Source organism: Stegostoma tigrinum, chromosome 4 (genome assembly GCF_030684315.1).
Source record: "Stegostoma tigrinum isolate sSteTig4 chromosome 4, sSteTig4.hap1, whole genome shotgun sequence".
Classification (NCBI taxonomy): Eukaryota; Metazoa; Chordata; class Chondrichthyes; order Orectolobiformes; family Stegostomatidae; genus Stegostoma; species Stegostoma tigrinum.
In genome coordinates this window covers 56359304-56384335 of record NC_081357.1, presented here as the reverse complement: position 1 = coordinate 56384335, position 25032 = coordinate 56359304, and the positions used below count along the sequence as shown (strand labels likewise).

Here is a 25032-nt window from a genome sequence, read left to right as displayed (position 1 = left end):
AGACTCACCCCATGACAGTGCGGCGCTCCCTCAGCTCTGACCCTCCAACAGAGTGGCCCTCCCTCAGCAGTGACCCTTCTCAGATTGCACAGTTTGGGTGATTTGTCCTGTTATACATTTCCTTATTTAAGAAAGGATGGACTCACATTGGAGCAGTTCACAGAAGGTTTGCTCTGGGTTGAAGGGGACTCTATCTTACAATGGAAGTTTGGAACAGGCTGGGGTCTGTATCTGTGGGAGTTCAGACGAATGAGAGGGTGGTCTTATCTTATCGAAGGTAGGAAGTGCTTTCCAGGGAGTGGTAGTTGAGGATGAACCCCCCCCCCCCCCACCAAGGTAAAATCTGAGGATGGGGCATCCTGGTTTTAGAATAAGGGTGTTCACTGGGTTAAGACAGAGATGGGCAGGAATTTCTTCTCCAAGAGAACTTGGAGTTCTCTCACCCAAGATAGCTGAGTCACTAAATAGATTTGAGTTGCCTAGAACTACAGTGACAGAGAGAGTCAGTGTGAATATTAATCTTAACTATACCCAGTAATACAATGACAACCAACTTGTTAGCAGATATGAATTTTTACTTTGTCTTTCTTAAGTTCAAATTATGTTTATTGTCACTCGTTATTTTAGAGCAAAAATCATCTATTAAGTCTTCACATTACACTAATTCAAACTTACTATTATAAGCTGGTCGCTGAAAACTTTGTCAAAATCTTTCTTTTTTTTGTTCTTCTGTAGAAATCCATGGCAGGACATTGCAGAAGCAGCAGGAAAAGGATTATTACAATCAACAGAAACAGTCTCATCTTTCACTAGCTCATGCCTGAACAAGAGGAAGAAATCACAATGAAACACTCAATACACAGAAATAGTTCTTACCTTCATGATGCAATTGGAATATTAGTATGTAATCAATAAAGGAAAGTAGGAACAGCTCTTCACAAATACTTATTGCCTCTGCCCCTGCTCCCCAGTGTACAATTTGTTGTATCTCAGACATCAAATGCATCGACCAATACACTTTTAAACATAAAAACTATTATTTTTTGCTGACCTCAATTTCCGTCACCACCAAAGTGATGCTACCATCACTAAAATTAGCTTCTCAAATAAAAGCAAAATACTACAGATCTTTAAAATCTGAAATAAAAGTAGAAAATGCTACAAAAATTCAGCAGATCTGACAGCATCTATGGAAAGAGAAACCGAGCTAACATTTCAAGTCTGCCATATCTCTTGTTGAAGAGCAAAATTGGACTCCAGGCACTGACTCTGTTTCCCTTGCCACTGATGTTGCCAGACCTATGAAGTTTCTACAACAATTTTTAAAATTACTAAATATAGCTTCTTCATTCATCCAATAGTGTCAATCCCTTCACCCCACATCACCAAGTTTGGCTCTAACCACAAAGCTTCCCCTTCTCAACTACCAACCAGACCACCATTAACATGTTTCTGTTCTTGATTCTCAAGCCTTTATCGAAGATAATTTCCTCAGTCCAGGCTAAAAGTCTTTTAATTTTTTTGTATTTTTGAGTGGATCATAAAGTTGGCTTGAGCCAACAATATATTTGAACATACCGCATAGTAAGTATATGGCTTAGACTACTTTTAGTCAGTCAGTCAGCTGGTAGTAACCAAGAACAAGCAGCTCCAGGCTTAGTTAAACACATACCAATTGAATTAAGGGAAATACAAGTAGAGCTAGATGAACACAGCAGGCCAAGCAGCGTCAGAGGAGCAGGAAGGCTGATGTTTTGGGCCTGGACCCTTCTTCAGAAATGCTGAGGATTGTGGGGGGGGGGGGGGGTTTATCCTCAACTACCACACCCACATCAATACCCCTTTATCTCATGGTACCTTCATCAGAAATTTGACTAGTTCTGAACTACAATGAAAGAGACTGTTATACTCAGCCAACTGATGGAACCTCAATGGCATGCTGACTTACTTGAAACAAACTGAGCAGGATGCTGCCTTGCTTTAAACACCTCAATATTATGATGACACGCTGGAGTAGTGCACTTTAAATCAAGCCCTGTTATACCGAGAGCTGAACCAAAGATTTTTTTTTAAAAGTTATGCACATTGCTCCAATTTACCTGAATTTCAAACTAAGGTTGATTGAAAGCATGGACCAGGTTGTTGTACTAAACAAGAATTAGTATTTACAATAAGTAATTATGCTGTAGCTACAGGTAAACAAATATAAACCACTGGCATATAACACAGATGACTATTTCTCTGTTTAATTTCTGCTTACACACACAGGCAAACAAATAGGACTAACAAATTATGTTTGGAGATAGAAAACACTGGAAAGTCACTACAGTGGTGTTTCCTTCCTAATTCCAGTACTGAAATGATCCTTCTTTAGCTAGTCAGGCCCTTGATGGTTCAGTTGTCTTTTTCTGTAAACTTTCACTAACTTGCAAGAAGTGCAGAGCAACCAATTCATTTGGAAATGTCCCTGATTGAGCAATTACAAAGTCACATATCACAGCAAGTGCTGCAGGAAAGGTAACTAGATTTCTTCAAGTGTAAACTGAGTTTTTTTTAAAATACAGAGAACAGACAGCTTCTGCTGGGGAGAACAACTGTCTTTCCTGTGTGACTGTGCTTCTGTAACATGTTTCCAGTTCCAACCTGCTCAGTTAGCTGAGTACCATTTAGGTTCACTTGTCAACAACTCATTGGCTCCCAATAGTCTGCACAGTTTAAGAACTCTTAATCATAAACACAATTCACAACGGGTATCAAATTCCTTGCTGTGAAATTTTGTGGCCATTTAGATAAATTCCTGTATCAGAAATAATTATTTTTAAATGGAGTCCAAAGGTTTTAAAAGACATACAAAAGACACTCTCTTTACAACTTAATGCCAGTTTACCTGACTGTCTAATTTTAACATTTTTTATAAGTAATTTGTAATTAGTAGCTTATCTCTTTCCTTTCTTGAAAGCATGTGTGAATTTGTGTCATGAATGATTGTCAGGTTTTGAATGGAGTAATAAATCTTGATAATGAACATCTATTCAAATGCAGTGAGTAATAAAGATGACCTGAAGATGAATTTGTTGCTTGTTGCAACCGGACAATCCGAAGTTTAAAGCATGAAAGAATTTCATAAAAATTGAACAAGATAATTTTACTTTTGTTATTATATTCATAGTCTGCTGACGAGTTCATTGCAATTTCTACTGGAACCTACTCTCTGGTAATAGTATTCACTTTATGGCCTTATTAATCTACATCGTTTTGTTAGTGATCTGGATATCTGTACACCACAGGCCTGTGTTCCTTTACTACAATTAGACTTTATATCTAACACTTATTTATAAATCAATGAAATCCAGAAAGAACATAGTCTAAAATTTCACATTAGGAAACTGGCTAAAATGATGGTTTCATGTTCCTATATTTAACAGGGACAGTAAACTGCTTAAAACAAATGTTTTCAATAGAAGAAGAGAAATAGCAATTCAATAGGAAAGTATTGTATCCATATGCTTGTGTATCATGTCATAGACATAATGCACACAATACACACATAGTACCATGAAAACATTATTATATCTAATGACAAATTAATACCTTTTACTGCCAGTTGGAGTACGAAAAATGGGATAGATAGCATCAGCTGACAATAAACCTAAAGACGACAAAATGTACCCATTAGTTAATCGTCTTTCATAAATGTACAAACAATACTAATACAAAACCAAATATTTTAACTGGTATGACCATATGTAGTAAAGCGAACATTTGATTGTATATTTACAACACATTGGTGCTGCTTGGACAATCCAGGTCAAAGCTAGAAGAAAGTAGCGATCTCAGAGGATTGGAACAATCATTATTGGAATGTCCAGCATAGAGCTATAATGATGGCTTTATGTTCATCAATGCATCAATCAGATTAATGAATTCTCACAGCAGCCTACCACAAATCAAAGCAATCAATATGATCAATTCATTATTTAAAATACTGCAAAAAGAGTAAATTGAAAATGGTGACATATATTGGATATCAACACACAAAGTTGAAGTTGAGATGGGTCTTGTTGAGTGGCAGCGCAGTCTTTAAGGGCAAAATAACTCTCAACACCAGGCCTGCAGCAGTCATAGAATACTGCAATATAGAAGAGGCCCTTCAACCCATTGGGTTTGTACAATCAAATATACATGAGGCCCACCTTATAGCACTAGATCCAAAGCCTTGAATGTTATAACAATTCAAGTGCTCATCCAAGTACTTATAAATGTTATGAAGTTGTGAGACTACCAGGAGTGCAATCCAGATCCCCCCTACCTTCTGGTGAAATTTTTTTTCCCATCAAATCCCCTCTAAACCTAAAGCTTTCCACTTTAAAAATATGCCCCCTTGTTCCTGACACTCCAACTAAAGGGAACAGCTGCTTTCTATCCACCCTGTCAATGCCCCTCAATCTTATAAACGTCTACCGGGGTCACCCCTCTACTTTCACGGCTCTGAAGTAAACAACCAAACTTACCCATCGATGTGGTTGACTCTTAACTGCTCAATGAAATGGCCAAGCAAGTGACTCAGTTCATGTGGTATTATGAATGGGCAATAAATAATGGCCTGGTTAGCAATGCCCACATCTCATTAAAGGATGAGACAAAAGCTACTTCTAATGGTGTTTCAACAGTATCAAGATCACAGGTCATAGAAATATTGAAACAAAGAGCAGGAGTAGGCCATTTGGTCCTGCTGCACAATTCCACATGATTGCAGCTGATCCTCTATCTCAAAACCATATTCTCATCTTCTCCCCATATCCCTTGATGCCATTATAATTTAAAAATGTATCTATCTCTTTCTTGAATATATTCAGTGGCTTGTCCTCCATTGCCTTGTGTTGGAGAATTCTTTGAGTGAATACATTTTTCTGCATTGCAGTCCTAATTTGTTTACCAAGTATCCTGAGACTATCTCCAGTTTTAGACTCCCCAGCTGGTGAAAACATTTCTCCACATCTGGAATGTCCAGCCCTGTTAGAATTCTGTATGTTTCAATTTGATCACCCTCACCTTTGTCTGGAATACAGATGCATTTGAACGGACCTTTCCTTACGGGGCAAACCTGCCATTCCCAATATCAGCCGGGTGAACCTCTGCAGCACTCCCTTCTTGCTTTGTATGTTCTTTCTTGAGTAAGGAGTCCAAACTACACATAATGCTCCGGGTGTGACCTCATCAAGATCTTGTAAACTGTCGTGAGATAACACTACCTCTGAGCTCAAATCCTCTTGCACTGAAGGCCAATATACAATTTGCGTTCTTAAATGCTTGCTGCAGCTGCTTGCCCACTCTCACTGACTGGTGTACAAGGACACCCGAATCCTTTTGTACATCCACACTTCCCAATGTATCATCATTTAAATAAATAAATATCACCATTTGCACACTTAAACTAACACATCTAAAATTAGAACTGAAAGCATACAATTTTACTATAACAACTTTTATCATGAATTCATTATTTTCAATCTTACTTTGAAATTAACACTGAATTTGAGATGCATGGTCACATCTATTTGACTCATCCATTTAGAATCTCCTCTCCTAAAGGTAGTGGTTCTTGACATCTTATTTTTTGTTACCTCTTGTGCATGGATGTACTTCAAGAGACTGGGCCTTTGTAAGTATCACAGAAGAGCAAACATATTTTAAATATATGATCACAGGTGCCTGTTTTTGAGGAAGCATGAATGGATGTAAAGAAGTGAACATCAGTATCTTATACAATTCAAAAGGAACATTAAGATCAAACACTACAAAGGTCTCATCCCATATTGAGTCCTTGCCATTACTTAATTGATTACCTCTATGTGTGTCATTATTTCCTTCAAATGAATTCTGATCTTCAAATTCCAAACCTGCTTCATTAGTATTAAGGTGCTTAGGATAAAAGACAAAATTAACGTTAAAACAACATTGCTTTCAAACTCAAAATGATTAAAGGTCCAAAACATATATTGTTATTTTAAAATTTCTAGTGTACTAATCTATGAAAGGAATTGATATCTTAGGAATGCAAAGTAGGGTATATAAATGCAATTTTGTTCACAAAATTGAACAAGGAATGTACTACAACTGTTATTATACTTCCTTTCACAAATCAAAAAAAAATGTATTGAATAAATTTTCAATCCAAGAACTGATTTTGCCTAAAACCCAAGTCATAATAAATGTTAAAGCAAAGAAAAACAGAAAATGTTTTTAATATGAACAAGTTAAAGCATTTTTTAAAAATCATGAAACGATCGTTTTTAATTTAGCAAGAACTTAAGCCAACTGTCGTGAATACCTTACATTACAAGAAAGGAACAGACCATTTTCACATTGACTTGAATTTGACATGGGAACACCAACACATCTTAGATATTCAGAAGACATTGTCCTCGATTACTAATTTTATTAAAATTGCACTTTTGATAACTTTATATTTCAAGATCTGTTCACTGAACTTCAGCTAAATGATATTAGAAGCCCATATCCTATTAACAGCCACAGCCCAACATAAAATATCCCGGAATGGTGGTATATTTTATCTGAAATTACTGTTGTTAATGCATTAGAGCCCCTTTCAAGAATTCAAGGCCTGAAATACCCATGTTGGGATGAGGACTGAAAAGGAAATTAACGTCAGGACAATTATATCAGCTTATTACCCAGTGATGATGCCAAGTAGAATGACAGAACAGTTGCAATGCAAAAGAAAACCATTCAGTCCATTGCATCTGCACTGGTTCTCAGCATTTTACTCAATTGCCAATCTGCCGTTTCCCCATAACTCTGCACAATGGATGATTATTTAAATAGAAACAATGCTCTCTCAAAAAGCTCAATTGAGCCTTCCTCCATCACACTTGCAAGGCAGTCCACACTCTAACCATTCACTGTGTAAAAACAGCTTTGTCTCACCTCGCATTGGTTTCTTTTGCAAAACACAAAAACATGCTCTCTGGATCACAATCCATTTATGGGAGGGAACAATTTCTCCCCACCGACTCTATCCAGGTGTTTCATTATTTTGATGTCTTCCATCAAATCTCTCCTTTCCAAGGAGAGCACCCCAAATTCTCCAATCGTTCTAGAACATAGAACATAGAACAGTACAGCACAGAACAGGCCCTTCAGCCCACAATGTTGTGCCGACCATTGATCCTCATGGATGCACCCTCAAATTTCTGTGACCATATGCATGTCCAGCAGTCTCTTAAATGACCCCAATGACCTTGCTTCCACAACTGCTGCTGGCAACGCATTCCATGCTCTCACAACTCTCTGCGTAAAGAACCTGCCTCTGACATCCCCTCTATACTTTCCACCAACCAGCTTAAAACTATGACCCCTCGTGCTAGCCATTTCTGCCCTGGGAAATAATCTCTGGCTATCGACTCTATCTATGCCTCTCATTATCTTGTATACCTCAATTAGGTCCCCTCTCCTCCTCCTTTTCTCCAATGAAAAGAGACCGAGCTCAGTCAACCTCTCTTCATAAGATAAGCCCTCCAGTCCAGGCAGCATCCTGGTAAACCTCCTCTGAACCCTCTCCAAAGCATCCACATCTTTCCTATAATAGGGCGCCCAGAACTGGACGCAGTATTCCAAGTGCGGTCTAACCAAAGTTTTATAGAGCTGCAACAAGATCTCACGACTCTTAAACTCAATCCCCCTGTTAATGAAAGCCAAAACACCATATGCTTTCTTAACAACCCTGTCCACTTGGGTGGCCATTTTAAGGGATCTATGTATCTGCACACCAAGATCCCTCTGTTCCTCCACGCTGCCAAGAATCCTATCCTTAATCCTGTACTCAGCTTTCAAATTCGACCTTCCAAAATGCATCACCTCGCATTTATCCAGGTTGAACTCCATCTGCCACCTCTCAGCCCATCTCTGCATCCTGTCAATGTCCTGCTGCAGCCTACAACAGCCCTCTACACTGTCAACGACACCTCCGACCTTTGTGTCGTCTGCAAACTTGCTGACCCATCCTTCAATTCCCTCGTCCAAGTCATTAATAAAAATTACAAACAGTAGAGGCCCAAGGACAGAGCCCTGTGGAACCCCACTCACCACTGACTTCCAGGCAGAATATTTTCCTTTCTATTTCACTGGAGCACCAGATCCCTGGTACCATATTCAGAAACTAGTTCTACACTCTGTTCAATGTATTCTTCCTATATTATAGCACATAAAACTGTACACAATACTCCAGATGAGGTATAACCAGAATTTGGACAGGTTGACCTTAGCTTCCTTGCTTTTATATTGTATGTTCCTAATAACGAAGTCTAAAATACTATTTTATTCATCAATAGCTCTCTCTACCTGTGCTGCTGCCTCTGATGGCAATATGTACACAATCACAAAGGTCTCTTTGCTCCTGCATCACCATTTAGAATAGTGCTGTTTTACACTGTCTCACCATGTTGATTTGCCAATGTGATTCAACTGCTACCTACAAATATTCCAATGTGTCAATACCTTTTTGGAAATTCTAGTGTCCTCCTCACAATTCTCCCAAGTTTTGTCTCATCTACAACCTTTGAAACTGACCCTTGCACTCTAGATATACTCAAAAAAAGGGTCCCAGTTCTGACAGCTGAGAACTCCACTTCTCAAGCATCTTCCCGCCTGAAAAATACCCAATAACCATATCCCCATGATGAGACTGTACCCTTTTATTTTAAGGCCTAAATTCTGAGGTCAGTCATAAATGTGGGCCAGAAATGTGGTAAATATTCATGTTATGCTCTGATTCAAACAGTAGGATTTGTGTGTGTACTTTTTAAATTCATTTGCTGGGATTTTGGGTTTCTGCTTTCTGAGTTAGCAACCAGTGGATTTTGTGGGTGTCTTCAGTTAATAATTTTCTTGTCTGCATTTCTGCAGCCATGGCATATTCTTTTATAAGTAGTTTTTGAGGCTAGGCTTTAGAATGGGTTTTGTGCATTGCTAACGAACTTTTACTTACTTAGGTTGTTTAGTGACTCAGCGTGGTAAGAATTGGAGCCTCAAGGTTTGCTTGTGTGTTCTGGAACTTGATTTTTTTAAAAAAATATAGCTGAATAGAAACATTGATTGCTAAGAGACATTAAGAGACACTTTTGACTTTAAATGGGGCAGTCCCTGAAGTCCTTGGAATTGAATAGCTGTATAAACTCACGGCCCTAAGAATGGAAGCATATATATTAGTGAACTAGATTACCTTAAGAGTGAGTTAGTGTTGGTCCCAGACATAAAATGTTTGGATAAAAGCCTGAAGAAACTACTTAAAACAGAGAATATTTAAGCAGGAATATATAATGGCGTTATTAGCAGTTCTGCTCTAAATCTTGAATTCACAAGTGACTTAAACTACTGAGGTGCCTGATACCAGGTTGCTGGCATGAGTACTGTATAAGTGGTGTTTTAGGTACCGTATACAGCATGTGTTTTGTACTACACAAATTCTGTTTAGTGTAGTTCTAATTTATATTAGGAGTCTTTTGAAATTAGTGGGATTAGACTTTCGCCACTGTGTTTAAAAATCCTTGAATTTGTATTATAATAGATAGCTTGTATTATTCTATTTTATCTTCAGTTCTTATGTAATAAACTTCTGTTTTAGTGATAAAGTAAAATCTTCAACACTGTGTGCTTATTGCTCAGTGTGAGGCCACTTTGTTACAACAGGTTTCATCAAAACAGGTTCCTTTCTGGGATCTGGCTCATCAGGTAATATATTTCAATATTTTATGTTTTCAATATATTTCAATATCTCTCAGCAAAGCACTACATTCATTTCATTCTCATTCACGCGTATTTATTAACATCTCTCAGTAAAGCACTGCATTCATTTCATTCTCATTCATATGTATTTACAGAGCATCTTTAACATAATTAAAATGTCCACAGGCACTTTACAATCACAGTATAAAACTGAAAACGCAGCACCGAACCACATAAACAGATAATAGGGTAGAACTTAGTCAGATGTAAGGTTAAGGAATGTCTAAAGGAGAGATTGAAAACAACTTGATGGCTGGAATTCCACAACTTAAAATATTGACAGGTGAAGATATGGTCACCAATGGTCGAGTGATTAAAACTGGGGATGCATAAGAAGTCGGAATTAGTCACCTCACGGTGTTTTGGTGTAGAGGGATGTCAGTGTCCTCATACATGAATTGCACAAAACCATTATGCAGGTACAGCAAGTACTAAGGAAAGCAAGTGGAATTTTGGCATTTACTGCTAAAGAAATACTGTATCAAAGTGTACCTACAACTGTATAACTCATACAAGGTGTACAAGACCGCACTTGGAGTACTGCATACAATTTTGGTCCCCTTACTGGAGAAGGATGTAGCTGCATTGGAGTCATTCAAAGGAGGTTCACTAGTTTGATTCCAGAGATAAGGGGTTCGTCTTATGAAGAAAGATTGAGTTCTTTAGGTCCATGCTTTCTTGAATTTAGAAGAATGAGAGGTGCTAAAGAGAATTTACAAACCAGAAATAAAGAGGATATTTCTACATGTGGGACAATCGATAATAAAAGGTCATTGTTATAGGATAAGGGGAAGAAAATTTAAAATAGAGAGGAGGACAAATTACTTCTCTCAAAAGGGTTGTGGAATTCATACCCAGAGTGCAGTGAATGCTGGGACATTGAGCAAATTTAAGGAGAAGATAGACAAGAATTTAAATTAGTAATTGGTTGAAGAATTATGGACAGTTGGCAGAAAATGGAGTTGAGGCAGAGATGAGATCAGCAATGATCATATGATCAGACTCAAGGGACTGAATTGCCTACAGCTGCTCCTAGTTCTTATGTTCTAAGGGCAGATAACCTATAGAGTCAGCAAGTGCAGGGGATTAGAAATAATGATTGGTGAAGCTTGATGAACTGAAGGATTAGAAGGGTGATAATCTTTAAATTGAGGCATTGATCAACCAAGAGCCAATGTAAGCCATCAAGCAGAGGAGTAATGAGCAAGTAAGACTTGATGAATTAGGTCATTAGCAGCAGAACTTCTGTTAGGATTAAATTTATCGAGGCAAGAATGGGAAAGGCTAGTCAGGAGTATGTTAGAATCATCAGATCTAGGGATATCTAATGCATGGATGAGAGCTTCAACAACAGGTAAGCTGATGCAAGGCAAAGTCAGGTGATGCTACAAAGATGGAAACAGGCTGTCTTATTGCTAACACAGATGTGTGGTCAGAAATTCAAGTTTGGCCAAATATGACACCTAGCATGTAAAAAACTGGTTCATTCTCAGATAATTGCTATTGGACAGCAATAGAACTAGTAGTTAAGCAAGAGTTTGTTACAGAACTAATGAATAGGTCTCTGGTTGTCCCAATGTTGCAGAGAAAATTTTCTGTTCATCTAGAACTGGGTATCAGACTTGCAATTTGCATTTACTGTACTTATTACTGTATGACTATATTTAGAAACAATCATCCAAACGAGACAAAACCAAAATACTGTGGATCCCCGAGATCTAAATTTTAAAAATAAACAGCAAAATGCTTATAAGCTTTTCCCAATTCTGATGAGAAGTCATAAACCTGGAACATCAACTAGTTCTCTTCCCAAAGATACTGGCAGAGCTGCTGCAAATACCCAGCACTTTCAGTTTTAAATACAAATATATACATTTTTGTATAGAAGTGTGTACTCATTTCATAACAACTGGAAAGATTCCAAGAGGCAACTTTCCAAACTGAATTCCAAAATTCAACTGTAGCTTACCTCAACATTCAAAATTTCATCTTTCTCCTTTTCAGATTCTGAATCTTGAAACTGAAACTGGTCAAACCACTAACAAAGAACAAACAAAATATAATTGTAGGCAAAGTTTCAAAGCAATGATATATATAAAATATAATTGTTATTCATTAAAATACAGAGTCTTTGGGTTATGATAATTCTGTAAAATTATTCAACGTCATAAACCCTACATACCACTACACCTTAGGAGAAATTCACATTACATAGGCTGTTTTAATTTGGCTATTTGTCTGCTTAATCACCAACAATCATAACTCAATATATTTTATTATAGTCACCTGGGGCTGCATACAACTAACAATGGGACAGTGAGCTATGACTTTGACAATCTAGTATTACTCATAGGTTGATCCTGTGACAAAATGAACAGAAATTTAAAAATATTCAGGTCCAACAGAACAAGTGCAAAAGAAAAAGGCATACAATCTAAAACATTCTACAATCTCTGGGCATTCAAAATTGCTTCACAGCTAATGAACTTTAAGTGTAGTAACTGTTCAATGTAGGAAACGAGGTAGTCAATTAATATAAAGCAAGATTCCTCAAACTGGAATATGATGATGACCAAATAATCTGTTTTCGTGATGTTTCATGAAATGCAAATACATTAGAAGACATTACATAGCAAGACAACAGAAAACAAAAACGTGACATAAAAAAAACTTTCGAAAGAAGCTTCAAACTAAAATTATACTAATTTAGAATTAATTATTTGAACCAAAATATAGCTTGTCCAGTTACCTATGATATTACCAATGCAGAAAAGTATACAAAATCAGTGAGTACAATTTGCATTTATGTTTGTACAGTTCATTCAGTATTGTTCATGTCATACAAATAACAAATACTATTTAAATACACTGTTTCAACAATAACTGAATCTATATGGCACCTTTGAATGCAGTAAAACATCCCAAGGCACATCACAAAACAACCTAGCAGAAACATTTATATCTTTATAGCCACAGGTGAGGTACTGGAGGACAGGAGGGTGGCTAATATTGTGCCCTTATTTAAGAAAGACTGTCAGGAGACGCCTGGAAACTATCAGTTTATAAGCCTGACAACGATGGTGAGTTACTTGTTGGAGGTGATTCTGTAAGATAGGATTTACACGCATTTGGAAAGGCAAGGATTGATTAGGAATAGTCAGAATGGTTTTGTGCGAGGGAAATTGTGTCTCACAAACCTGACAGTTTTTCTGGGGAAGTAAACAAATAGGTTAATGAGGGCAGAGCACTAGGTGTTGTTTACATGGACTTTAGTAAAGCCTTTCACAAGGTTCTGCATGGTAAGCAAATTATCAAAGTTAGATTACATGGGATTCAGGGTGAGCTTGCCAACTGGATACAAAATTGTCTCCTACTGTCAAGCCAGAGGGTAGTGGAGGAGGGCTGCTGTTCGGACTAGAGGCCTGTAACCAGAGGTGTTCCACAAGGATTGGTACAGAGTCCATTTTTGCTTGTCATTTATATAAACAGTTTGGATGAGAATATTGGATGCATGGTTAATAAAGTTTGCACATGACATCAAAATTGGTGGTACGCGGACAGTAAAAAAGATTATCTAAGATTACAAAGAGATCTTGATCAATTGGGTCAGTGGGCTGCATGGTGACAGATGAGTTTAATTTGGATAATTGCGAGGTATTGCATTTTGGTTAAACAAGCAAGGGCAGGACTTATGGTAGGGCACTGGATGATGTCGTAGAACAGACAGACCGAGGGATTCAGGGACAGGAGTGAGGAGTTGGCTGAAGTAAATTGGAAGCAAAGACTCTATGGTGGGACAGCTGAGGAACAGTGGAGGATTTCCAAAATAATTTTCAAAGTGCTCAGCAAAAGCACATAACAGTGAAATGGTCGGACTTTAGGAAAAAGGGTATTCAGCCATGGATGTCTGAGGAAGTAAGTGAGTATTGAAAAAAAATTGAAAGGCAGCAGGATATGGATAGACTGGAGAGTTGGGCAGATAAATGGCAGATGGAGTTCAATCCGGGCAAATGCGAGGTGATGCATTTTGGAAGATCAAATTCAAGGGCGAACTATACAGTAAACGGAAAAGTCCTAGGGAAAATTGATGAACAGAGAGATCTGGGTGTTCAGGTCCATTGTTCCCTGAAGGTGACAACGCAGGTCAATAGGGTGGTCAAGAAGGCATATGGTGTGCTTTCCTTCATTAGGCGGGGTATTGAGTACAAGAGTTGGCAGGTCATGTTGCACTTGTATAGGACTTTGGATCGGCCACATTTGGAGTACTATGTGCAGTTCTGGTCGCCACATTACCAAAAGGATGTGGATGCTTTGGAGAGGGTGCAGAGGAGGTTCACCAGGATGTTGCCTGGTATGGAGGGTGCTAGCTATGAAGAGAGGTTGAATAGATTAGGATTATTTTCATTAGAAAGACGGAGATTGAGGGGGGACCTGATTGAGGTCTACAAAATCACGAGTATAGACAGGGTGGATAGCAAAAAGCTTTTTCCCCAGAGTGGGGGACTCAATTACTAGGGGTCATGAGTTCAAAGTGAGAGGAGGAAAGTTTAAGGGAGATATGCGTGGAAAGTTCTTTACACAGAGGGTGGTAGGTGCCTGGAACACGTTGCCAGCAGAGGTGGTAGACGCAGACACGTTAGCGTCTTTTAAGATATATTTGGACAGGTACATGGATGGGCAGGGAGCAAATGGACACGGACTGTTAGAAAATAGATGACAGGTTAGACAGAGGATCTTGATCGGTGCAGGCTTGGAGGGCCGAAGGGCCTGTTCCTGTGCTGTAGGTTTCTTTGTATACAAAGTGGCAAAGACCAATGGAAAACCATAAGATTGGGAAAACTTTGAAGGTCAACAGAAAGCCACAGAAAAATGCTGTAAAGAAAAATAAGATAGATTATGAGACTAAACTAACTCAGAATATAAAGTCACATAGCAAACTTTTCTGTAAATATAAGAAAAGAAAGAGTGGCTAAAGTAAACATTGGTTCTTTAGATGATGAGAAGGGGGATTTAATAACGGGAAATGAGGAAATAACAGGCATTGAACAGGTATTTTGTGTCGGTCTTCACAGTGGAGGACACAAATAACTAGCCAGTAATTGATGACAAAGATAGGTGATCTAGATATGATCATTATCACAAAAGAGGTAGCGTTGGGCAAGCTAAAGGTAGACAAGTCTCCTGGCCCTGACGGAAGGCATCCCAGGGTACGAAGAGATGGCGGGAATAATTGTAAATGCACTCGTGGTAATATTCCAAAATTTGCTGGACTTTGGCTGTTTCTGCTGGAACTGCCCCAATGTGGCACCATTGTCCAAAAAAAGGAGGTAGACAAAAGACAGGGAATTATAGGCCAGTTAGTTTAACTACTAGGGACAATGCTTGAATCTATCATTAAGAAATAGTAAGGCACCTAGATAGAAATTGCACCACTGGGCAGTTGCAGCATGCCCTCATAAAAGGCAGAACATGCTTGGCTGATTTGTTGGAATTCTATGAAGACATTACGAGTGCAGTGGACAATGGCGACTCAGTAGATGTGGTGCACCTGCCAAAAGGCATCCAACAAGGTGCCGCACAAAAGGCTGCTATACAAGATAAAGGTGCATGGCATTGGTTAACTTACAGGAAGCAAACAGTGAAGATAAGTAAGTGTTTTTCTAGTTGGCAAACAGTGTCTAGTGGTGTGCCTCAAGGATCAGTGCTGGGACTGCAATTGTTTATAATTTACACAGATGACTGGAGTCAGGGACCTCATGTAGTGTGTCAACAGTTTGCAGATGACACTAGGATGAGTGGTAGAGCAAAATGCACAGTGGGGTCTGAAAGTTTGTAGAGGGATATGGATAGTTTAAGTGAGTGGGCGAAGATTTAGCAGATGGAATTCAATGTCGATAACTGTGAAGTCATCCATTTTGATAGGTTTAACAATAAAGCGGCTATTTCTCGAATGGTTAAAAAAAAATCGCAACATACTGCTGTGCAGATGGACTTGGGTGTCCTTGTGCATATATGTAGAAGGTAGGTTTGCAGGTACAACAGGTAATTAAAAAGGCAAATGGAATTTTGTCCTTCATTGCTAGAGGGATTGAGTTTAAAAGCAGAGAAGTTATGTTGCACCTGTGTAGGGTGCTGGTGAGATCACACCTGGAGTGATGCATGCAGTTTTGGTGTCCTTATTAAATAAAGGATATACTGGCACTGGATGGGGTATAGAAGAGATGCACCAAGTAGATTCAAGGGTTAAGAGGGTTGGCTTATGAGGACAGGCTGAATAAACTGGGATAATATTCATTGGAATTTACAAGAATGAGGGGGGGAATCTTTTAGAAACATATAAAATGATTAAGGGAACTGATAAGATAGAAGCAGGAAGATTTTTCCACTGGTGGGTGCAACTAGAACAAGAGGGCATAGCCTCAAAATTGGAGGGGGCCAGATTTGGGGCTGAATTGAAGGGGATTGTGAATCTATGGAACTCTCTGCCCAGTGAAATAGTTCAGGCTTCCTCATTTAATGTTTTTAACCTAGTATAGATAATTTTTTGAATAGTAAAGGAATTAAGGGTTATGTTGAGAGGGTAGGTAAGTGGAACGGACGCCCTGACGCCATAAAAATATCAGCCATGATCCTACTGAATGGCAAAGCAGGCTCCAAGGGCCAGATGGCCTACTCCTGCTCCTGGTTCTTATGTTCTAATGACAAAATTCTTTGAAATTTGCATCACAGATAGACAGGGTGATTAAGAAGGTGTTTAGTATGCTTGGCTTCATTGCTCAGACTTAAGTATTTGCATGGGATGTCATGTTGAGGTTGTACAGGATGTTGGTGAGGCCTCTTCTCGAGTACCGTGTGCAGTTCTCTTTGCCCAGCTGTAGAAATGATATTATTAAATTGGAGACGGTTCAGGAAAGATTTACCAGGGTGTTGTTGGCTATGGAGAGTTTGGGTTATAAAAACAGGATGGACAGGCTGGGACTTTTTTAACTGGAGCGTAGGAATTTGAGGGGTGATCTCACAGAGGTTTATAAAATCATGAGAAGCATAGATAATGTGAATAGCAACGGTGTTTTGCATTGAGGGCTTGTTCAAAACTGAGAGGCATATTTTTAAGGTGAGAGGACAACGTTTTAAAAGGGACAGGAGAGGCAACTTCTTTTATAACACAGTGGTTCATGAGTGTAATGAACTGCCAGTAGAAGTGGTGGATGCAGGTACAGTAACAACATTTTAAAAAGGCATTTGGACAAGTACATGAATAGGAAAGGTTTGGAGTAATATGAGCCAAGCCAGGCAAGTGGGACTAGTTTAGTTTGGGAACATAGTCCGGGTGGACTAGTTGCACCAAATGGCTTGTTTCAATGCCGTATGACTATAATCCCATACAAGCTGACAAGTTGCACACAGCCCTATTGAAGATATAGTTTGGGGAATCTGGAGGCGTGGGATAGAACTGGTAAATCTATCTTTTCTTTCTTGGTGTCAGCTCAACCCTCTGTAACTGAATCCTCAGCTTTCTGACACATTGGCCATAATCAGTGAGAATAGGTAACTGCACCACCTCCACAATAACACTCAACACTGGAGCCCCTAAGAATGTGACCTCTGCCCCATACTGTACTCCCTGTACACCTACGTATATGTTACCAAATTCCGAACGAACGCCATCTATGAGTTCGCTGATGACACCATTGTAGTGGGATGGATATCTAATAATGATGAGTCAAAATACAGAAGGGAGATAGAGGGCTTGGTGACGTGGTGCAATGAAAGCAATCTTTCAACATCAGCAAAACCTAAAGAACTGATCATTAACTTCAGAAGGAAGGGAGGAGAACATGGCCCCATCTATATCAACGGAACTGAGGTTGAGAGAGTGAAGAGTATCAAGTTTTCGGAGTGACAATAACCGACGACTGGTCCTGACTTCACCCATAAATGCGACAGTCAAGGAGGCAAAACAATGCCTCTTCTTCCTTGGGCAGCTCAGGAAATTTGGCATGTCCATAAGGTCCCTCATCAACTTCTACATATGCACTGAAAGCATACTGTTTGGGTGCAGAATGGCTTAGTAGGGTAACTGCTCTGCCCAGGACCATAAAAAACTACAGATGGTGTTATACACAGCTCACACCATCACGGAAGCCAACCTTCCCTCCATGGACTCTATTTACGTGGCTCACCATTGTGGATAGGCAGCCAACATCAAAGAACCATCACACCGGGGTAATGACCTCCTACAACTTCTTCCATAAAAGGAGCAGTAACAGAAACCTGAACACATGTATGAGCAAGGGGAAGAGAGCACACATCCGGCTCATCAATTCCAGTCCACAGTTAATGAGTCTCTGTTGCAAGTGTCTGATGAGGAGACATTCCACTCCCAAGCATCCCTGATGTCCGCCTTTTTCAAACTGTGCTCTTTTCGCCTGTCATCCAGACAGTCCTCCACAGCTCTTAACAACCAACCCTTCTCCAAACATAATAAAGATAGGGTCCTTTTTGACCTCGCTTTCCACCCACCAGCCTCTGCATCCAATGTATTATCCTCAAACACTTCCTCCAACTCAAATTAGGCCCTACCAACCCCCTCTGTCTTCCACAAGAACCATTCCCTTCACTGCTCCTTAATTCGTGCCACGCTCCCCACCAACCACTCCAAGCCACCTGGTACCTTCCCCTGTAACCGAAGATGCAACATCTTCCCAAACCTCATCTCTATTCAAGGCCCTAAACCGCCCTTCCAAGTGAGCCAGAGCTTCACCTGCATCTCCTCCAACATAGTTTATCGCATTTGGTGCTTCCGAAGTGGTCTTCTCTACGTCGGTCAGACCAAACGTAGACTAGGTGACTGTTTTGCTGACCAATTCCGCCTGGCCCATAACGGTCAACCTAACTTCCTGGTCACCGCCCATTTCAACTCCTCATCCCACACACCCTCCCACATGGCTACCCTCAGCCTCCTCCAGTGTCGCAGTAACTTGCAACGCAAATTTGAAGAACACCTTATCTTCTGCCTGGGCACCTCCAGCTCAGAGAGCTCAACAATGAGTTCTTCAATTTCAAATAACCTTGCCACCCATTCCCTGGTTTCCCTTGAACCCCATCTCCTCCCTTCCATTCCACCTCCCAGCCACCAACCAGATTCTTCCCTCCAATCAACCAACCAGGTTGTACAACCAGTGCCACCTATCACCATCATTCCACCTCCGCTCCTTCCCTGCACCCGCCGCCCCTTATCTGCAGCTCCCCCTACCCCACATCTAGTGCTGAAGAAGGATAATACCAGAAAAGTTGATTGCTCCTTTCCTCCTGATGCTGCCTGGCCTGCCGTGTTCTTCCAGCCTCCTGTTTGTCTGCAGAGGACCTTGGGAGTCAGTTGTTGGCCCACATAGGTGGGCCAATGATATAAGCAGAAAGGAGAGAAAAAGGTTCTACTGAGGGAATATTAGCAGCTAGGGGTTAAATTAAAAAGCAAGAGTTAAAAAGGTAATAATCTCTGCACTGCTACCTCAGTCACAAGCTAATTGGAACAGTCAACAAGATTAAATTGGTAAATGCACATCTCAAAGATTGGGATAAATGGATTTAAATTCATGGGACACTGGCACAAGTACTGGGAGAGAAGGAAGCCATTCAAATAGGACTGACTCCACCTGAATTAGGCAACTGTGAAAATTATGGTAATTTTTTTTAAAGGAGGTGTAAGGGCTTGCTTGCTCAGCAGAGGTTATTAAAGTTTCCAGAACAAGTAATAGGACAAAGTGTGGAAAAGTTCAGAAATCCAACTTCTGGTTTAGCAATTAAGGGGACAAATGTGAGAATGGGGTATTCAATGCAGGACTGAGGGTGTTGATGTGTTCATATTCATACAGAATATGAAACAAGGTAAATAAACTTGTAGCACAGATTGAAATTGGTGGACACAATGCAATGTAGTTGCCAGGGGATCAAGGCTGGGAGCTAAATATCAGAGGACGCTCGTCCTATCAAACGAACAGGCAGATGGGTAGGCTGTGCAGGTTTGCCCTGTTAGTTAAAGAAATGAAATTAACAGTAGGAAGTAATATAAAGTCAATGGCAAAGAAACTACATGGGTAGAGTTCAGGAACTGCAAAGGCAAAAAAGATCCTGATGGAAGTTATGTTTAGTCTCTGAGCAGTAGTCGAGATGTGGAGCAGAAAATAAATCAGGAGGTAAAAAAGGCATATAAGAAAGACACAATCATAATAATAAGGGGCTTCAATATACTAGTGAACTGGATTGGTAACGAACCCAGAGAAAAAGGAATTCATAAAATGTCTGAGATGCTTTATTGACACACCTTGTGATAGAGTCCACACTGGAATTGGCAAATTCTGGATTTGGTGGCGTGTAATGAGGCAGACCTAATTAGGGAGCTTTAGGTGAAGGAAGTCCTACAAGGCAGTGACCATAATATGATAGAATTCATACTGCAGTATGAGAGGGCGAAGGTGGAATTAGAAGTAATGGTAGTACAATTGACAAAAGATAACTACAAAGGCATGAGGGAGGAGCTATCCAGAGATGATGGGATGGGGAGTCCGGAAGAGATGAGTGCAGCAGCAATGGCAGGGGTTTCTCCACACAATTTGGAAGGTGAAGATTAGTGGGAAACCTTTAAAAATCAGCAGAAGATAATGAGAAAAGTGTTGGGGAGAGAGAATGAAATAACCGGTAAACCAGCTGTAATACATAAGATTGCAAGAGTTTTTCAAGATATATAAAAGTTTTTTTGAAGGCGATGGCTTAGTGGTATTATTTGGTGTGGCTCAGGGGTTAGCACTGGTGCCTCGCAGCAGCAGGCACCTGGGTTCAATTCCACCCTCGGGCAAATGTCTGTGTGGAGTTAGCACATTCTCCTTGTGTCTGTGTGTGTTTCCTCCGGGTGCTCCGGTTTCTTCCCACAGTCCACAGGTGTGCAGGCTAGATGGCTTGGCCATGTTAAATTGCCTATAGTGTTCAGGAATGTGTAGATTAGGCAGATGGGTCTGGGTGGGATGCTCTGAGGGCCCGTGTGTACTTGTTGGGCCAAAGGGCCTGCTTCCACACTGTAGGGATTCTATGCTGTTAAGACAGACGCGGAACCATGGGAAAATGAGGCTGGAGAAATAGTAATAAGGAACAATGAGGTGGCACAGGAACTGATTAGATACTTTTTAAATCAGTGTTCACTGTGGAAGACACCAGCAGCATACCAGTACTTAAGAGTTAGGGGCAGAGATGAATGTCATGGCCACCTCAAAGGAGGTGCTGGGGAAGCTGAAGGATTTGAAGATGGTCAACATGCCAGAGTTCTGACAGAGATAGTTAATGAGATTGTGGAGGAATTGGTGGTGATCCTCCAAGAATCACGAGTCAGGGAGGGTCATACAGGACTAGAAAATGGATAACATAACACCCCTGTTTAAGAAGGGAGGGAGGAAGAAGACACGTAGCTATTGGACAACATGCCTAATTTTGGTCATTAAAAAGATTCGAGTCCATTGTTGAGGATGAGATTGCTGAGTACTTAGAGAGTGATAAGACAGGGCTGAGTCAGCATCGTTTTGCCCAGGGTGGGGGGGGCATCACATCTGACAGATCTGTTGGAATTCTTTGAGGAGGTAACAACCAAGTTGGACAAAGGAGAGTCAGTGGATGCAATCTATTTGGATTTTCTGAAGGCCTTTAATAAGGTGGTACACAGGAGGCTACTAAGTAAAATAAGAGCCCAAAGTGTGACATGCGAGATATTGGCTGAATAGAAGATTGGCTAAGTGGCAGAGAGTAGGGATTAAAAGGTTTTCTTCAGGATGACAGCCAACGACTGGTGGAGCTTTGCAGTGGTCAGTGTTGGAACCACAACTATTCACATTATAGATTAATGAACTGAACGAAGGAACTGAGGGATAATGGGAACTGCAGATGCTGGAGATTCCAAGATAATAAAATGTGAGGCTGGATGAACACAGCAGGCCAAGCAGCATCTCAGGAGCACAAAAGCTGACGTTTCGGGCCTAGACCCTTCATCAGAGAGGGGGATGGGGGGAGGGAACTGGAATAAATAGGGAGAGAGGGGGAGGCGGACCGAAGATGGAGAGTAAAGAAGATAGGTGGAGAGGGTGTAGGTGGGGAGGTAGGGAGGGGATAGGTCAGTCCAGGGAAGACGGACAGGTCAAGGAGGTGGGATGAGGTTAGTAGGTAGCTGGGGGTGCGGCTTGGGGTGGGAGGAAGGGATGGGTGAGAGGAAGAACCGGTTAGGGAGGCAGAGACAGGTTGGACTGGTTTTGGGATGCAGTGGGTGGGGGGGGGGAAGAGCTGGGCTGGTTGTGTGGTGCAGTGGGGGGAGGGGATGAACTGGGCTGGTTTAGGGATGCAGTGGGGGAAGGGGAGATTTTGAAACTGGTGAAGTCCACATTGATACCATATGGCTGCAGGGTTCCCAGGCGGAATATGAGTTGCTGTTCCTGCAACCTTCGGGTGGCATCATTGTGGCAGTGCAGGAGGCCCATGATGGACATGTCATCAAGAGAATGGGAGGGGGAGTGGAAATGGTTTGCGACTGGGAGGTGCAGTTGTTTGTTGCGAACTGAGCGGAGGTGTTCTGCAAAGCGGTCCCCAAGCCTCCGCTTGGTTTCCCCAATGTAGAGGAAGCCGCACCGGGTACAGTGGATGTAGTATACCACATTGGCAGATGTGCAGGTGAACCTCTGCTTGATGTGGAATGTCATCTTGGGGCCTGGGATGGGGGTGAGGGAGGAGGTGTGGGGACAAGTGTAGCATTTCCTGCGGTTGCAGGGGAAGGTGCCGGGTGTGGTGGGGTTGGAGGGCAGTGTGGAGCGAACAAGGGAGTCACGGAGTGAGTGGTCTCTCTGGAAAGCAGACAGGGGAGGGGATGGAAAAATGTCTTGGGTGGTGGGGTCGGATTGTAAATGGCGGAAGTGTCGGAGGATAATGCGTTGTATCCGGAGGTTGGTAGGGTGGTGTGTGAGAACGAGGGGGATCCTCTTGGGGCGGTTGTGGCGGGGGCGGGGTGTGAGGGATGTGTCGCGGGAAATGCGGGAGACGCGGTCAAGGGCGTTCTCGATCACCGTGGGGGGAAAGTTGTGGTCCTTAAAGAACTTGGACATCTGGGATGTGCGGGAGTGGAATGTCTTGTCGTGGGAGCAGATGCGGCGGAGGCGGAGGAATTGGGAATAGGGGATGGAATTTTTGCAGGAGGGTGGGTGGGAGGAGGTGTATTCTAGGTAGCTGTGGGAGTCGGTGGGCTTGAAATGGACATCAGTTACAAGCTGGTTGCCTGAGATGGAGACTGAGAGGTCCAGGAAGGTGAGGGATGTGCTGGAGATGGCCCAGGTGAACTGAAGGTTGGGGTGGAAGGTGTTGGTGAAGTGGATGAACTGTTCGAGCTCCTCTGGGGAGCAAGAGGCGGCGCCGATACAGTCATCAATGTACCGGAGGAAGAGGTGGGGTTTGGGGCCTGTGTAGGTGCGGAAGAGGGACTGTTCCACGTAACCTACAAAGAGGCAGGCATAGCTGGGGCCCATTCGGGTGCCCATGGCCACCCTCCCACTTCCTACAGACTAAGGGGGTGGCCATGGGCACCCGCATGGGCCCCAGCTATGCCTGCCTCTTTGTAGGTTACGTGGAACAGTCCCTCTTCCGCACCTACACAGGCCCCAAACCCCACCTCTTCCTCCGGTACATTGATGACTGTATCGGCGCCGCCTCTTGCACCCCAGAGGAGCTCGAACAGTTCATCCACTTCACCAACACCTTCCACCCCAACCTTCAGTTCACCTGGGCCATCTCCAGCACATCCCTCACCTTCCTGGACCTCTCAGTCTCCATCTCAGGCAACCAGCTTGTAACTGATGTCCATTACAAGCCCACCGACTCCCACAGCTACCTAGAATACACCTCCTCCCACCCACCCTCCTGCAAAAATTCCATCCCCTATTCCCAATTCCTCCGCCTCCGCCGCATCTGCTCCCACGACAAGACATTCCACTCCCGCACATCCCAGATGTCCAAGTTCTTTAAGGACCGCAACTTTCCCCCCACGGTGATCGAGAACGCCCTTGACCGCGTCTCCCGCATTTCCCGCGACACATCCCTCACACCCCGCCCCCGCCACAACCGCCCCAAGAGGATCCCCCTCGTTCTCACACACCACCCTACCAACCTCCGGATACAACGCATTATCCTCCGACACTTCCGCCATTCACAATCCGACCCCACTACCCAAGACATTTTTCCATCCCCTCCCCTGTCTGCTTTCCGGAGAGACCACTCTCTCCGTGACTCCCTTGTTCGCTCCACACTGCCCTCCAACCCCACCACACCCGGCACCTTCCCCTGCAACCGCAGGAAATGCTACACTTGTCCCCACACCTCCTCCCTCACCCCCATCCCAGGCCCCAAGATGACATTCCACATTAAGCAGAGGTTCACCTGCACATCTGCCAATGTGGTATACTGCATCCACTGTACCCGGTGCGGCTTTCTCCACATTGGGGAAACCAAGCGGAGGCTTGGGGACCGCTTTGCAGAACACCTCCGCTCAGTTCGCAACAAACAACTGCACCTCCCAGTCGCAAACCATTTCCACTCCCCCTCCCATTCTCTTGATGACATGTCCATCATGGGCCTCCTGCACTGCCACAATGATGCCACCCGAAGGTTGCAGGAACAGCAACTCATATTCCGCCTGGGAACCCTGCAGCCATATGGTATCAATGTGGACTTCACCAGTTTCAAAATCTCCCCTTCCCCCACTGCATCCCTAAACCAGCCCAGTTCATCCCCTCCCCGCACTGCACCACACAACCAGCCCAACTCTTCCCCCCCACCCACTGCATCCCAAAACCAGTCCAACCTGTCTCTGCCTCCCTAACCGGTTCTTCCTCTCACCCATCCCTTCCTCCCACCCCAAGCCGCACCCCCAGCTACCTACTAACCTCATCCCACCTCCTTGACCTGTCCGTCTTCCCTGGACTGACCTATCCCCTCCCTACCTCCCCACCTACACCCTCTCCACCTATCTTCTTTACTCTCCATCTTCGGTCCGCCTCCCCCTCTCTCCCTATTTATTCCAGTTCCCTCCCCCCATCCCCCTCTCTGATGAAGGGTCTAGGCCCGAAACGTCAGCTTTTGTGCTCCTGAGATGCTGCTTGGCCTGCTGTGTTCATCCAGCCTCACATTTTATTACGAAGGAACTGAGGG

The 25032-nt window shown here is 42.3% G+C and overlaps 1 protein-coding gene across 4 annotated transcripts in view; it reads right to left on the bottom strand.

Annotated features, from left to right (window-relative positions):
- esco2 (establishment of sister chromatid cohesion N-acetyltransferase 2) overlaps positions 1-25032 on the bottom strand; it is a 52906-nt gene that overhangs the window by 13977 nt on the left and 13897 nt on the right. For all 4 annotated transcript variants that reach the window (XM_048530546.1, XM_048530547.1, XM_048530545.2 and 1 more), the window contains 4 exons: positions 11774-11842; positions 5847-5922; positions 3592-3649; positions 676-820 (listed from right to left, as the gene is read on the bottom strand). In XM_048530546.1, coding sequence (XP_048386503.1) covers positions 676-820; positions 3592-3649; positions 5847-5922; positions 11774-11842 — 348 coding nt within the window. The remainder of the gene's footprint in view (positions 1-675; positions 821-3591; positions 3650-5846; positions 5923-11773; positions 11843-25032) is intronic.